This window comes from Euleptes europaea, chromosome 1, assembly GCF_029931775.1.
Source record: "Euleptes europaea isolate rEulEur1 chromosome 1, rEulEur1.hap1, whole genome shotgun sequence".
NCBI classification, from domain to species: domain Eukaryota; kingdom Metazoa; phylum Chordata; class Lepidosauria; order Squamata; family Sphaerodactylidae; genus Euleptes; species Euleptes europaea.
Window position 1 is genome coordinate 86,556,944 of NC_079312.1, and position 14,699 is coordinate 86,571,642.

The 14,699-nt window shown below is 42.7% G+C and overlaps 1 protein-coding gene across 1 annotated transcript; it reads left to right on the forward strand.

Annotated features, from left to right (window-relative positions):
* The first annotated feature begins 3,884 nt into the window (after positions 1 to 3,884).
* On the forward strand, positions 3,885 to 12,792 carry RBM22 (RNA binding motif protein 22). The gene is made up of 11 exons (XM_056856685.1): positions 3,885 to 3,944; positions 5,033 to 5,086; positions 6,578 to 6,607; positions 7,281 to 7,413; positions 8,642 to 8,742; positions 8,835 to 9,007; positions 9,505 to 9,705; positions 10,594 to 10,758; positions 11,124 to 11,212; positions 11,926 to 12,060; positions 12,651 to 12,792. Exons 1-11 carry the CDS (start codon positions 3,891 to 3,893, stop codon positions 12,779 to 12,781), a joined length of 1,266 nt encoding a protein of 421 aa, XP_056712663.1. The 5' UTR covers positions 3,885 to 3,890; the 3' UTR covers positions 12,782 to 12,792.
* The last annotated feature ends 1,907 nt before the right edge of the window (positions 12,793 to 14,699 follow it).

Genomic DNA, 14,699 nt, shown 5'->3' on the forward strand with positions numbered 1-14,699 from the left:
GCAATGTGACTGTATGCAGTACTGCAGACAAATGGAAAAAGGGGTATGCTTATCTCAAGTTTAGATTAACTATTTACTTAAATACATAATTGGAGACACACTAGATGGAAATGGTTGGAGACATGCTTTTTGTAGATCGCAGATTGTTCAAGGGTGTATTTTAAAATGATCTGCATTTGTCTGGCAGCATTTGGCTGAAGGTTGCGCCTTATTTTCTTGTTTGTGCAATGGGTGGTTAAAAAAAGTAATGTTTACAGGGCTTGTGTAGAGTATAAAATGTAAAGCATGAGATTTAGAAGTCTAGCCAGTGTTTACTCTTAAATGTGTAGTGTTAGTGTCTGCTGACCTCAATTTATATACTAAAAAAAAAAAAAAATCCCTGGTTTAACCTCCCCCAAGCCAATTCTTGGCTAAGTGATATTTTGCAAGTTGGAGGTGATAAGAGCTGAGATCTTGCTGTGCTGAAGAGATTAATAGTTAGTCCTGCTTGTAATATATATAGGAAAATTGGAAGTATTTGGAGATTTTAAGGGCTGGCTCAAAAATTGCAGCATATATTGGAGTCTAACAACTTAGTCAAGTAATTTGTTTCTTTTTATTTACGCTTACAAAGCATAGGAATAATTGTTGAAATATATTCCACGCCGTTCTGCAGAAACCTCTCACTGTTTCCTCATGAGAGAACACTGGAAGCACTCTGCCTCTCTGTTTAATGTACTGTTTAACTTTGAAATAAAGAAGCAGACAAAGCTGTTTATGTGAATTTTTTTTCTCCTCCCAGCAGCACAGAAAATGCAGTGCAAGTTTATACCATAAGGCATTACAGTCCTAAAATACCTGGACAAGCAGTTTTTTTTCAATACCAACAAAACATCTGTGGGGTTGACCCTCAGCAGAGATGAAATGATTTCAAATGTTCCCTCCTCAGCAACGGCTTGGAGAGTTTGGGCTAAGGGATGAAGTGGAAATATCTGACATTCTTATCAGTGATGACCCTAAGCAGCTGTGGTCCCAACCAATTGCTGGATGGGAGATTACAGGCGGCTTCTAGTGAAGTGCTCTCAGTTTCAATAAGAAGACTGGAATGCAAATATTCTTGAAAGCAGACAATGGGGGCCAATTCTGTTTTTGGATACATTAGCTTAAATTAAGCTACTTGAACCATGGTGAAACTGCTGGAAGAATTGAACACACACAAAGCTGCCTTATTCTAAATCGGACCATCGGTCCATCAAGGTCAGAATTCTCTACTCAGACTGGCAGTGGCTCTTCAGGGTCTTAGGTAGAAGTTTTTCTCATGACCTGCTGCTTGTTCCGTTTTGACTGGAGATGCCAGGGATTGAAACTGGGACCTTCTGCAAGCAAAGCAGAGGTTTTGTCAATGAGCCACAGCCAGTCCCTTAATTGGGATGAGCTTCTCATTACTTCTGTTGGTGTGAGGTCCACTTTTGAGTCTCACATTCCTTGGATACTTTTGTACACTACATAACACTTAGAAATAGGGCTTTTTGAGGTGATAAGGTGATCCATATCTAGAGATGGGTTTTTTCCTTTTTTCCAAAGGCTGTTTTTTTCAGGGGGAAATGGCTTTGGGGAAAAAAAACCTGTTTTTTCCAAATTTTTCTGTTTTTTTCCCCAGGCTTTCCCATCTCTGTCCATATCACAGGGTACATCCTTTACATGTCTTACAAAAATGCAGCATATGTATGCATCAGCTGTATTAAGCTATGTAAGATGTTTAGACTGATGTGTTTTGTAGAGGTGTAACCATCAGTACTTAACATTTGTGTAGTGCTTTTGGGGTTTTCAAAAAGCTTCATATACATTACTAAGCTAATTCTTCAGCCATAGAAACTAACCTGTTCTTTTACTATTATTGCAAATGAGACTGTTGAGAGAAACAGTAGCTTTGGCCAGGGCTTGTGAATTTCTAGTAGAAGTAAAACTGAAGAAGTAGAAGAATTGGTTTTTATATGCCGACATTCTCTACCACTTAAGAATCAAAGCTGCTGCCACATGGTGCTTCAAGTGTTTCCTCCTATGCCCAACTCGAAAGTAATACTTTATGCAGTGTTACTGGCACAGAGTGGTAAGCTGCAGTACTGCAGTCCAAGCTCTGCTCAGGACCTGAGTTCGATCCCGACGGAAGTTAGTTTCAGATAGCCGGGTCAAGGTTGACTCAGCCTTCCATCCTTCTGAGGTCGGTCAAATGAGTACCCAGCTCTCTGGGGGTAAAGGGAAGACAACTGGGGAAGGCACTGGCAAACCACCCCTTAAACACAGTCTGCCTAGGAAACGTCGGAATGTGACGTCACCCCATGGGTCAGGAATGACCCGGTGCTTGCATAGGGGACTACTGTTCCCTGTACTGCTGAGGCAGGCTGTGGCTGCTAAAGGTGCTACACCTTTAGCAACCTCGAGAAGGTGAACAGAGATCGTTGCGTCAGCAGCCTGCAAGCAGCTAAGAACCAGGCGGAGGGCAGACAAGGCTAGGCAAGCAGAGAACTTGGGAAGGGCCGTGGCTCAGTGGTGGAGTATCCGCTTGGCATGCAGACGGTCCCAGGTTCAATCCCTGGCATCTCCAGTTAAAGGGGCTAGGCAAGTAGGTGATGTGAAAGACCTCTGCCTGAGACCCTGGAGAGCCGCTGCCGGTCTGAGCAGACAATACTGACTTGGATGGACCAAGGGTCTGATTCAGTAGAAGGCGGCCTCATGTGTTCAGCTATAGAGATTAGGAGGTGGAGTGGCTACCCTAACTCTAGGGCAGTGATTCCCAACCTTTTTTTGACCAGGGACCACTAGGACTTTTTTGTTCGTTGCAGGGACCCCAAGGTTCAAAATAAAAATTCCGAGAATTTGAAAATAAACTTTAATCATAACTGTTAGTTAAACATTAAACTTAGAATATTTGAATATATATTTTTTATAATAGAGAACTTTTAATTGAAAATATTAATTTATTATGGGTTTATAACTTTGTTTCGTGGACCTTAATTTAGTTCTCGCGGACCCCCGGTTGGGAACCAGTGCTCTAGGGTATACTTTTTAAAAAAGTAGAAAAGGGCCAGAGTCCAGGAGCACCTTAAAGACGAACAAGAATATTTTCTGGCAGGGTGTGAGCTTTGGTGAGTCACAGCTCACTTTTCTGGTAGGGTATGAGCTTTTGTGAGCCACAGCTCACTTCTTCAGACACAGCTAGAACGTGAATCCATCTCTTTAAGTAGAGGAGAGTGAATTCAGACAAGCATTAGTATGCAAATGTTAACAGTATGTAAATGTGAATAGCAGGCGTGGTGGGATGAGGTGTGGTCTGCAGAAGAGTCCGTGATGTCCAGGGGAGAGATGGGTGGGGAGAAATCAGCATTGGTCATGGGCCATGAATGCAAGGTCTTTATTCAGGCCAGGTAAATGCATTGTCTTTAGTTTGAATGTGCCTTTTAAAAAAGGTTTACCTTTTTCTAGCTCTACGCCTGAACCTGGATGGCCCAGGCTAGCTTGATCTCGTCAGACCTCAGAAGCTAAGCAGGGTCAGCCCTGGTTAGTCTTTGGATGGGAGACCACCAAGGAAGACCAGGGTTGCTGTGCAGAGGAAGGCACTGGCAAACCACCTCTGCTAGTCTCTTGCCATGAAAACCCCAAAAGGGGTCGCCATAAGTCGGCTGCGACTTGACGGCACTTGACACACACACACCTGAACATCCCACCTCCCTCTGCGCTGCTCCCCCCGCCCCTTGACGCTCTACGTCCGCGTCTCTGTGTGTGTGTGTGTGTGTGTGTGTGTTTTTGGTCGCGATTCCCCGCCCCTTCCGGAAAGACAGCCGGGTCGTGAGGCCGACGCTTCCGGCGTTGCGGGCGCCTCCACTTCCGCCGCTGTTCCCCCGGGTGCCAAGATGGCGACGTCTCTCGGCTCCAACACTTACAATCGGCAGAACTGGGAGGATGCGGTAAGGCAAGGCGAGGCGGGGCGGGGCGGCGGGGGCTCGGGGACCCCCGGGGGGCCCAAACGCCCGGCTTTCCGCGGCTCTTTTCCGGCCGCCGGAGCGTTTTTGTAGCCGTGCCGCCGCTCCTTCGGCGAAGAGGTTTCGGTCCCCTTCGTGGCCGAGGGGAGCAGAGGGTGCTGGGAAGCGGCGAGGGGCAGGAGCCGCCGCGGGCTCGCGTGGGGCGCAGTTCAGGGAGGAGGGTTGGGAGGCTGCACTTGCGCCTTCGGTTCACGGGCAAGGTGAAGGCTGATCTCCATATAGGTACAGAATGGAGCTTTCATAGACAACGCAACAAACTCCACCTTGTATCCCGTCAGGTTTCCCAGAGGGGGGGGGGGAAATGCAAATAACGTGTCCATATTAGACTAATGCAATTTATTAAAAAAGGGCCAGAGTCCAGTAGCACCTTAAAGGCTTACAAAAATATTTTCTGGCAGGGTTTGAGCTTTCGTGAGCCACAGCTCACTTCTTCAGATATAGCCAGAATGTGAATCTTAAAGACAGGTGGATTCACATTCTAGCTGTGTCTGAAGAAGTGAGCTGTGGCTCACGAGAGCTCCTACCCTGCCAGAAAATATTTTGGTTAGTCTTTAAGGCGCTACTGGACTCTGGCCCTTTTCTACTACTGCAGACAGACTAACACGGCGACCCACTGCAGTTTATTAAAGTCACTGGAAAAGAGCCATGCTAGGAAAAGTGGAGGGCAGCAGGAAAAGAGGAAGACCCAACAAGAGATGGATGGACTCAATAAAGGAAGCCACAGCCTTCAGTTTGCAAGATCTGAGCAAGGCTGTCAAAGTTAGGACATTTTTGGAGGACTTTCATTCATAGGGTCGCCATGAGTCGGAAGCGACTTGACGGCACTTAACACACACACACACACACAATTTATTAAGGTGCATATTAGAGAAAATATGGCTTTTCTGCAGTATTCGGTTTAAAACAAAGGTGAGCTTCGTGACACCCCTGCCTTGGAGGCTTGTTTGGGGGAGTTGGATGTAAAAAAGAGCTGTGGTCTTAGGCTTGAAATAATTTTCATGTGTTTTATTTAGGATTTCCCCATTTTGTGTCAGACGTGTCTCGGAGAAAACCCATATATCCGAATGGTATGTGGTTTTTTTATGTGTTTGTAGGGAGGGGTGGCTAAATAAAATCGTGGTGTTTGCACGCTAAGAATTTAGTATACAAATAAACATGGAAGAATTAACGTAAGGCAAAATACCAACTTCCGCATACTACTTTATATAAACATACACGCCTTAAAGCAAAGAATAGCTATAAATGCTATTTTTGAAAAAGGAATTACCAGCATATGTTGTTATGCAATCAAGTTGTAGTTATATATCTTATACAAGAGTGCAGCCTCGGGAAACTGGATTCTTTCATAGTGAGATTCATGTGTCTTTGTGGAAGCTACCTGATACTCTGTTTATTCTTTTTTGATGGGAGTTTGTATAAAAAAACCCTGGGTGGTTATTGTGAAATGAGCATTTTAGTAAATGTTTTGGTAATTTGCATTTACAAAGTAGTCACAGATCAGCAGTCTTATGTACTTATATAAACGGAAGTAAATCCCATTAAAATTGGCAAGATTTTAAGGTATATATGCTTGAGAGTGGAGCAGCAGATCTCATGTTTTCATGTGGTTAGTAAAAATTTTCTATGAAACCATATTTCTGTGCTATTTATAAAGATTATACTTCTGTGAAACTGTGTTCTTAACATTCATGCCATGATCCGAAGTTCTGAGTATACTCCATTGTATGACAGCAGCCCATACTTGAGGGTGGGGATGCCAACTGCCTGGAGGAAAAAAATATCTTGTCCTTTTAAAAGAGGTTTAATGGCATTTTGTTTACGCCATGCTATTAAAAGCTTCAGTTCCCCTTTCCACACATTAAGCCTCTGTTAAATGAACAGGATACTTTCCCCCAGGCCTGTTAGCAAACCTTTACTCTGTTAATATTACACGTCAGTGCAAGAAAAGTGGGGACACTTCTGTCAAAAAAGCAGAGCTCCATGGGTAGGGGAAATTCTCCGTTTTTGCAAAGGGTTCATAATCAAACCAAATAATGCTTCAGATTAGGCCTGTGGGAGGGTGTAAACATTTTGAAAAAATGAATTATTTTCCTGTCCTATAGAACTGTCCTACAGAACTGTGATGTTAGTCTCTTTAGAAGAGGAAAGGTTGTGTCGCATGTGGCCAGCTTGGTGTAGTTGCAGAGGCTAATCTGGTGAACTAGATATGTTTCCCCACTCCTACACACAAAGCCAGCTGGGTGACCTTGGGCAAGTCATGCTCTCTCAGCCTCACCCACCTCACAGGGTGTCTGTTGTGGGGAGAGGAAGGGAAGGTGATTGTAAGCCGGTTTGATTCTGCCATGAGTGGTAGAGAAAGTTGGCATCTAAAAACCAACTCTTCTTCTTTTTCCCTTTGGTGATGATAGGAGACTGGGGTGATTGCCTTTGTTCCTGAGGGAATTGGGACAAATGGATATCATGTGCTGAGAATTTAGTAGATGATTATTTGTGGGAGCTGGTAAAGGAAAGGAGAACCACTTTTTTTTAGTAACATGCGTTTTTTGTTGTTGTTCTAGACCAAAGAGAAATATGGAAAAGAATGCAAGGTATGTTTAAGAGATTTTCAAAGCAGTATAGTTCTAATAGGGTCGCCATGAGTCGGAAGCGACTTGATGGCACTTAACACACACACATAGTTCTAAAGTTCTAAAGTTGTATCATCTAAAAATCCTGCCAGTACATTCTCCATGATTGAATACCATGGATTTAGATTCTGCTAGTGCATGCCTCCAGTGGAGTGATCCTTTCTATTGATAGAAGAATGGGTAGGATTCGGCACAATCTCCTAAAGGGGGTTAAGATTTCAAGTAATCATTAACCTCCATCAAAGTTGGTAGAACATGTACATGATGCCTTGCCAGCTCAATGCAAAAAAAATCTCTTACGTTATATAAACAAGTGCTTTTTGTTAAGGTCTGTTTTGAAGGTAAAATGTTATCATCATCTGTAGTGTTTTATTTTTCACTTTCAGTGTATTCTTAGGTCCCCAATCAAATAATGGGTCAGTGTAGATAATATTGTCCCAGGAGGACTAAATATATTCCTGTATATTGCAGACAGCTTCCTTACCCACTGGGTATTGCTGGAACTGTTTTCCTTCTTTAGTTTTCAGAGTGCATGTAGTTCTGCTGATTGAAAGTGAAGATGTTGTTGTGTGCATTATTCATGTCTTACGGTCCTAGGTTAAGCTGCTACATGCTAATGCAGCCTTTGTTTCAGATCTGTGCCAGGCCGTTCACAGTATTCCGTTGGTGCCCAGGTGTACGTATGCGGTTTAAGAAGACTGAAGTGTGCCAAACGTGCAGCAAGCTGAAGAATGTATGTCAGACCTGCCTTCTGGACCTGGAGTATGGTGTGTAGTTATCCTTCTAGTATATATTGAGCAAGTTCAAAATTAACATACTGTCACTCCAGTAAAACAAGGGCAGTATGTGTACAGAAACATACTTCTGTGTTTGGACTGTGTTTCCTGATGTGAACCTAAATACAATATGGATGCTACAAGGGAAAGAATACCCAGTAATGATATTGCTGTCACTGTGGAGTGGGTTGAATGGTTGAATTTACACCACCTTCCTCAAACAGGTCATCATTGTGAACACATAATGGGGGAGATTTAGCAGAAGACAATACTACAGGGAGTCAGGCTAATCTCCCTGTGGAGGGAATTCCCAAGTTTTGGCACCATGACTGAGAAGGCCCTTCCTTGTGTTGCTACCCGTCTAGCCTGAGATGGTGGGGGCAACCCAAGCAGGGCTTCTGAAGTTGACTTGAGTCGATGGGTAGGTTCATATGGGAGAAGGCAGTCCGTAAGGTATACTGGCCCCAAGCTGCATATGGCTTTGAAAGTCAATGTCAGGTCCTTGAGTTGAGCCCAGAAGCAAATTGGGAGCCAGTATAAATGGAACAAGACTGGTGTAATATGGTCCCTAAGACTCACTTCATCAACATTCTGGCCACAGCATTCTGAACCAACTTCAAGGGCAGCCACACATAAAGCACATTGCAGTAATATACTCTAGATGTTACTAGGGCATGCACCACAGTGGCAAGATCTTTTCCCACCAAGAAAAGGCTGCAGCCGACTCGTGAAGGACTCCAAAGGCTGTGCCTAAATGTCCCATGCATGCATGGGGCTTTTTAGTGACTTCCTTCCTACAGCAACAGTGCATGCCTAAAGCCACCTCCCTGGTTGAGAGACCCTCCGGAGAAGCACTTTATAAGGTGGCTCTTTTGGTATGAAAAATATGTACATATGCTCTCGCCCGTGGAAGCTCTCTGGACTCAGACTTCCTTGAAAGGTGATGGTTTATTAACTGGATGGTAGTGGTATACAGTGGTATGCTGATAGGTATGTAGAAGGCACACTGAAATTATATAGTCTTCCAGTTTAAATGTTTGCATTTCTTGGCAAGCAGAGTTATATCTCTTAATGTGTACTTTGGTTCCAAGGGTTCTTTACCATATTTGGTAATAATCCAGAAAGATGCGCATGCTTCTTATTTAAATAGGCACATCTGCCGTAATAAGCTCTTGACTGTTTTGCCTTTATTAATTGCTCTTTTTTCTTTAAATGTTAGGTTTACCTATTCAGGTTCGAGATGCTGGACTCTCACTTAAAGATGATATGCCCAAGTCGGATGTTAATAAAGAATATTATACTCAAAACATGGAAAGAGAGGTGAAGCATTGTCTCTGGTATAATTTGTGCTGTAAGCCAAGTGAATCTTCTGCTTGACCTTAATGCATGCACCTGTTTATCTGCCTTTCCAGATCATGAACTCTGATGGCACCCGGCCTGTTGGTGCTCTAGGAAAGGCTACGTCTACCAGTGACATGTTGCTCAAGCTGGCTCGGACCACACCTTATTACAAACGCAATCGGCCACACATCTGCTCATTTTGGGTGAAAGGAGAGTGTAAGAGAGGGGAAGAGTGTCCCTACAGGTATAATTGTGCAGAGAAAGACATTCTGCCTTTTGACCTTGAGATATGATATTTTCAGATGCATGAGTTACTGCTCAGCAAAATGAAAATAATGCTGATGTATTTAAACAGTTTAAACAATGGGGCAAAGTGAGTGCTGACTGGGCAAACCTTAGAATGGTAGTATCACTCCTGAGCAGATGTTTGCTGAGTACATTGAGCTGACAATTGGGAGACCTCAGGTTGCACCAGTGATGAATTTGTATTCCCAGTATTTGCAAAATCTGCCCATAATTGTTCACCTGAATGTCTGTTAATGAGGTCCTTTGTTTCAAAAACAACTTGCAATTTCGTACACCCAGTCTTTCATTTAGAAGCGTAATGAGGCAGAAAGTGAAACTATAGAGGGATTCAGGTTTACTTAATCAGGATTTTTTTTAAGTGTAAAGGAAACTAGAAGAATAAAATCGGCACTTGTTATCAGCTTATGCCATAAAATATTGTTTCTGAATTCTTAGGCACGAAAAACCTACCGATCCGGATGATCCTCTTGCTGATCAGAACATAAAAGATCGTTACTATGGTATTAATGATCCTGTGGCTGACAAGCTTCTTAAGCGAGCTTCCACCATGCCTCGCCTGGACCCACCCGATGACAAAACAATCACAACACTGTACGTCGGTGGTCTGGGTGACACTATCACCGAGACAGATCTTAGGTATGACGTTGTACTCAGCTCTGCTTCTGGCTTCACATATTCAGTGTTGTTCGCATTTCTTTGAGGAATGTAATGTCTACACTAGTGTCTGTTTCCCAAAACATATTGGAAAGCAGCTAGTATGGTGTACATATAGCCTTAGCTGGCTTCCCTGATTAGGGCTTCACTTCTGCCTCTTGTTATCAGAAGGTAAATACCTTATTAAAGGCTTGCTGTTCACTGTGTCTAGATGGGCATGATTTAAAGCTTTGTGTTTTTTTAAAAAATTTACCACATGAAATGGCAAATTTGCACATTTCCCTGTAAGTAGATCTTCTCCTGACTCTTGAAGAAGGAGACTGGAGTGGCTTTTCGCAAGCAGATGTGTTCCTTCATATTTCTCTTTTTGTGTCTAATGTTTTGTACAGATTTTTGTGTAGTGAGCATGTGTAACCAGCAGTGCAAAAACTAATAGCTGATGATGGGCACTCACCAGAATAAGATATTCAGTGTAGAAAGGAGCAATGGTGTGTTGACAAGTCTACTATTCTGGTCGCACTTGAATTGTTTAGGAATGATAGTATTTGCACAGTAATTACACTGGATTTATAGCAACAGCACACCGCTTCAGTGGCTAAAATGAAAGCCAAAATTGAATCTGTAGCACTGCTCTCTTTACAAAGTATCCATTTTATATTGGTAAAGGACTGTGGGGATAACTAGTTTCTACACAAAGAGAATGAAACCTCCAGATACCAGCTAACTGGCAGAAGTGTGGATATAAACTTCTCCATACCTGATACAGAGAGGTGATCAGGGTCTCCACAGTTGTGTAGCGAATTAAGTGTATTGGGTATCCAACAGTAATGAGGAACAGTATAACTCCATTGGCATATGTTTTCTCCTCAGGAACCACTTCTATCAGTTTGGTGAGATCCGGACGATAACCGTGGTGCAGAGGCAGCAGTGTGCTTTCATCCAGTTTGCCACACGGCAAGCTGCAGAAGTGGCGGCAGAGAAGTCCTTCAACAAGCTTATTGTCAACGGCCGCAGGCTTAATGTGAAATGGGGCAGGTGAGTAACTGGAAGAAAGGGAGAGATGGCAGTGTGCCTGTTTCTTTTCAAGAGTTTCCTCGGCGCAAATTGTGGTGTCTCTGTAGTCAGCTGCAGGGTTTGTTGTTGCTACACGCCAAGTCTAATGTAAGCAACATTGTACACTTCTGGTTCTGCTGTCCTGGCTGAGCTTCAGATTTTCCAAGCTGCCCTGGGAGGGAGGTGGCTAATACTGGGTCTGTGGGAAATCTACTGACATGTACAGCTATTTGTAAATAGAATTTTAGCTGTCCTTTCCCCTTTATGACTTGGTAACACTGAATTTCTAAACTTAGGGTCAAGATGACCCACAAGTATTGCTCAGGTGTCTTTGGTTTGGTTTTCAGGTCTCAAGCAGCCAGAGGAAAGGAGAAGGAAAGAGAAGGGACCACAGAATCTGGTATAAAACTGGAGCCTGTCCCTGGTTTGCCTGGAGGTAAGGGAAATACCCTTCTTTGAGAGACATGGTACTTTATTTATTTATTGTCTGCATTTCTCGCTGGGACTGAAGGCAGATTACACCAGAGTAAGTCAATACAATCAACAAGATGGGACATTTCAGTAAACAGTGCAATAGGGTTAGGGTTGTAGTGCCAACCAGAAACCTGAAGCAAAGCGTAAGTACTGACATGATGGATTAAATGATGCAAAATTACATAGAAGGATCCAACTTACAGCAAGCTATACACAGTAGTGTAGACCACAGTCCCTAATAATTTATCCAAGTACGGTAACTTTGCAAATCGTTTTGTACAGTGCTTTGTGACTTGCTAAGCAAGATGAGATGCAGATAAATTGCTCTCTTCTGTCCTTGGGAACCAGAAGTGCTAATGGCAGCTGTCTCAGAAGTTAAGGTGGCTGCATTGGGCCTACCAAGAGGTTGGATAATTTAGAGACAGAAACTATGACTAGAAGGAAGTTTATCAGTGAAGTTAACGGGTTAAACAGAAGAGTCGTAATGCAAGGGCTTGTTCATTAAGCTTAAAGGATTTTATTCTGGTGCCTTTGAGGAAGGAAACTCCTTTTGTTTGTGTGCATCAAATGAAATCACTTCACAGCAGTCTGTTTTCCCATCTCTGTCCTCCGATATTTCTTGCCTGCATCTTGTCTGTTGTACACAGTTTAATACATTGGCTTTGTGTCCTGCAGCTCTTCCTCCTCCTCCTGCCGCAGAAGAAGAAGCCGCTTCTGCAAACTATTTCAACCTACCTCCTAGTGGTCCTCCAGCGGTGGTGAACATTGCCCTGCCACCACCTCCCGGCATTGCTCCACCGCCACCTCCTGGTAATGTTATTTTTCTCCCTTCCTTTTTTGGAAAGAGGCACATGAGTAGCTTTAGCCTTGAATCTGTAGATCTCATTTCTGTGTCTGGTTGTCTTTGGCAAATGTGTTTCTGATCTTCAGCTTCAGGGAATAGGTTAGATGACAAAACAGTAATGTACTGTGTCAGGTGTTCTCACCTGTACTGCATCAGGTGTTTCCACCCTTCCAGCCAATTATACAGTTCTCTAGAACACAATTACATCCTACTGTTGCATGTGCTTTCATGGAAATAAGGCTTGCCAAGCTCACATGGGACTTAACTCCCCACGTAAGCGTATGTTGGATTGCATCCTTGCTCCCTACCCTTACTCTTGGTAAGTGTCTGTTTCAATATCCACATTTTAGAAGGAATGCAAAAATCTAATCTACACCCATAAAGCACAATTAATCTAAAAACAAAAGTGAAATTAAATTGTGTTAAAGGCAACGAAGCCAGAGTATGTAATGCCAAGGAGGCTTGGGTGTTGGATGCAGAAAAATTTGGGGTGTTGCCTTTATCTTTAGCAGGCAGTTTGAGGTGTGGAAAACTGATGTGCATCTTCTTTCCACAGGTTTCGGACCACACATGTTCCATGCGATGGGTCCTCCACCTCCTTTCATGAGAGCCTCAGGTCCCATCCACTATCCCTCTCAAGATCCACAAAGAATGGGTGCCCATGCAGGGAAGCACAACAGTCCTTAACCCCACAGTCTTGTTTTTTATTATTATTATTTTTTAAAGAGAACTTGTGTTGGTAGCATACCACATTCAGCTGTAATGAATGGAAATGTAAGCCTCTTTTCTGTGTGTGCACACAGCACAGGCTTAGTACTGCTGTGTTAGCACGAGGAAACCTGATCATTCGTATAACCAAAATACCTAATCTGAGGGGTGAGGGAAGGGTGGCTTGTGCTCTGAGCTAGAGGAACAAGTGGTTCTTCCAACTTCAAATCCCATCAGTGTATCCAATTTTCAAACTCTGTCTCCTGACAAACTCCAAACGACTAGGCCAGTTTGGTAATCTCCAATCAGCTGCCCAATAGAAGCTGTTCTGCTTTGTTTGGAAACTCCTTTACAGCTAATCTGTTTTGTATGTAAAGTTACGGTGCCTTTTCCTTGCACTGAGTTGGAATGGGAAGGGTACAGGGAGATCAAATCAGATTAATACGAAGGGCATTCTGGTGATGTACAACTTTTGTAATATTGTTTCTCTTCTTTCGTGATCCTTTCTGTGATACATGCTACTGAAAGTTGAAGCAGCAGCACTGCATGCTTGTAACCTCTGTTAAAAGGTTGGTGACTCTGGAGTTGTGGCTTATGTGGACTTCATGTCCAGTTGCTACTAAAACTAGTCTGGTCTATTTCTAAACTTAACATTTGATTGATTACCAGTGGCTGTTTTATATATGTTCTTTGCCCTCTACTGTCTGTTGTCTGTAATGTGCCCCAGTAAAGAGAATCATATTTTTATCTATTCCTGTGACTTGCTAATTTTGGGGGGGGTTGTTGTGTGTGTTTTTTACAAAGGGACACTGGGCAGATTTTTCTCAGTCTTAATGTGAAATACAGAATCTGATTGGGAAAACTCCCATTAAATGCATTTGGATGTTTAGGCATATCCAAAGGCTGGAAATTGCAGGTGATATAAGATTTTTTCAAAAGTGACCAAGTCTTTAGTTAAGCAACTTCAAGGCTTTAAAAATGCTAAAATAACAGATTAATATGTCAGAATTTGTAGGAATTGCATAAAATGGCAGCTATCGTGGCAGCAGTGTTAATAATTAAGCAAAGCCTCAGATGCTAATACTGGAAATTGAATCTGTCATCTCAGGCTGCTAGTATAGGCTATGGTTGATGCCACTCCATATTATGAAGATCAAGTATTTGTATCTCAGCCACACCAGCATACGTGCTAAAAAGTGCATGGAAGAACCACCAAAGGGGCAGCAGCTACTGGTTTGTAGTTCTCTTAAATTTCCAGTTTTAAAGCTAAATTGATGTCTGTGACTTTGTTGCCCACTTAACTGGTGATACTTCTCCACCTGAATACTGTTCAGGTGGGTCCTGTAATATTTTCCATGTGGAATTAATAAATTGGATCTGGTTAGTCTGCTGCAGGGGGGGAAAAAGACTTTTGGCACTTAAAGATCAATATTTATTGTGACGTAGTATTCCCCCCTCCCCCCCATGATAGTTTATGTTACAATAACTCTTCTAGTCCTTAAGGCACCATTAGGATTTCCCCCCTCTATGGAGTATAAAACAGTTGATTTGTACAGTATTAGCCTTACTTTTGTAAGTGGCTTCCTGCTTCCAAGCTTTACAACAAACAACTTTTATCAAATAAACAACCCAATTATGTTTTAAAATACAATTCATGTTCTAGCATTACCTCAGTTATTTCTGAATGTAAACATGCCTTCCATTTTGTAGGTCTGGTACTGAACAGTTCTCCACTGACAGGGTTTTTTTCTTTTTCTTTTGTTTGTTTTTTTGTTTTTGTAATCCTTAAATAACAGACTGTTGTTCCTACCTATCTTCCCACTTGCGGTATTTGGGAAGTGGAATGGAAGTTCTGTTTTTAGTATTTTGAATAGCAAGTACGTGCTCCTTGTATAGT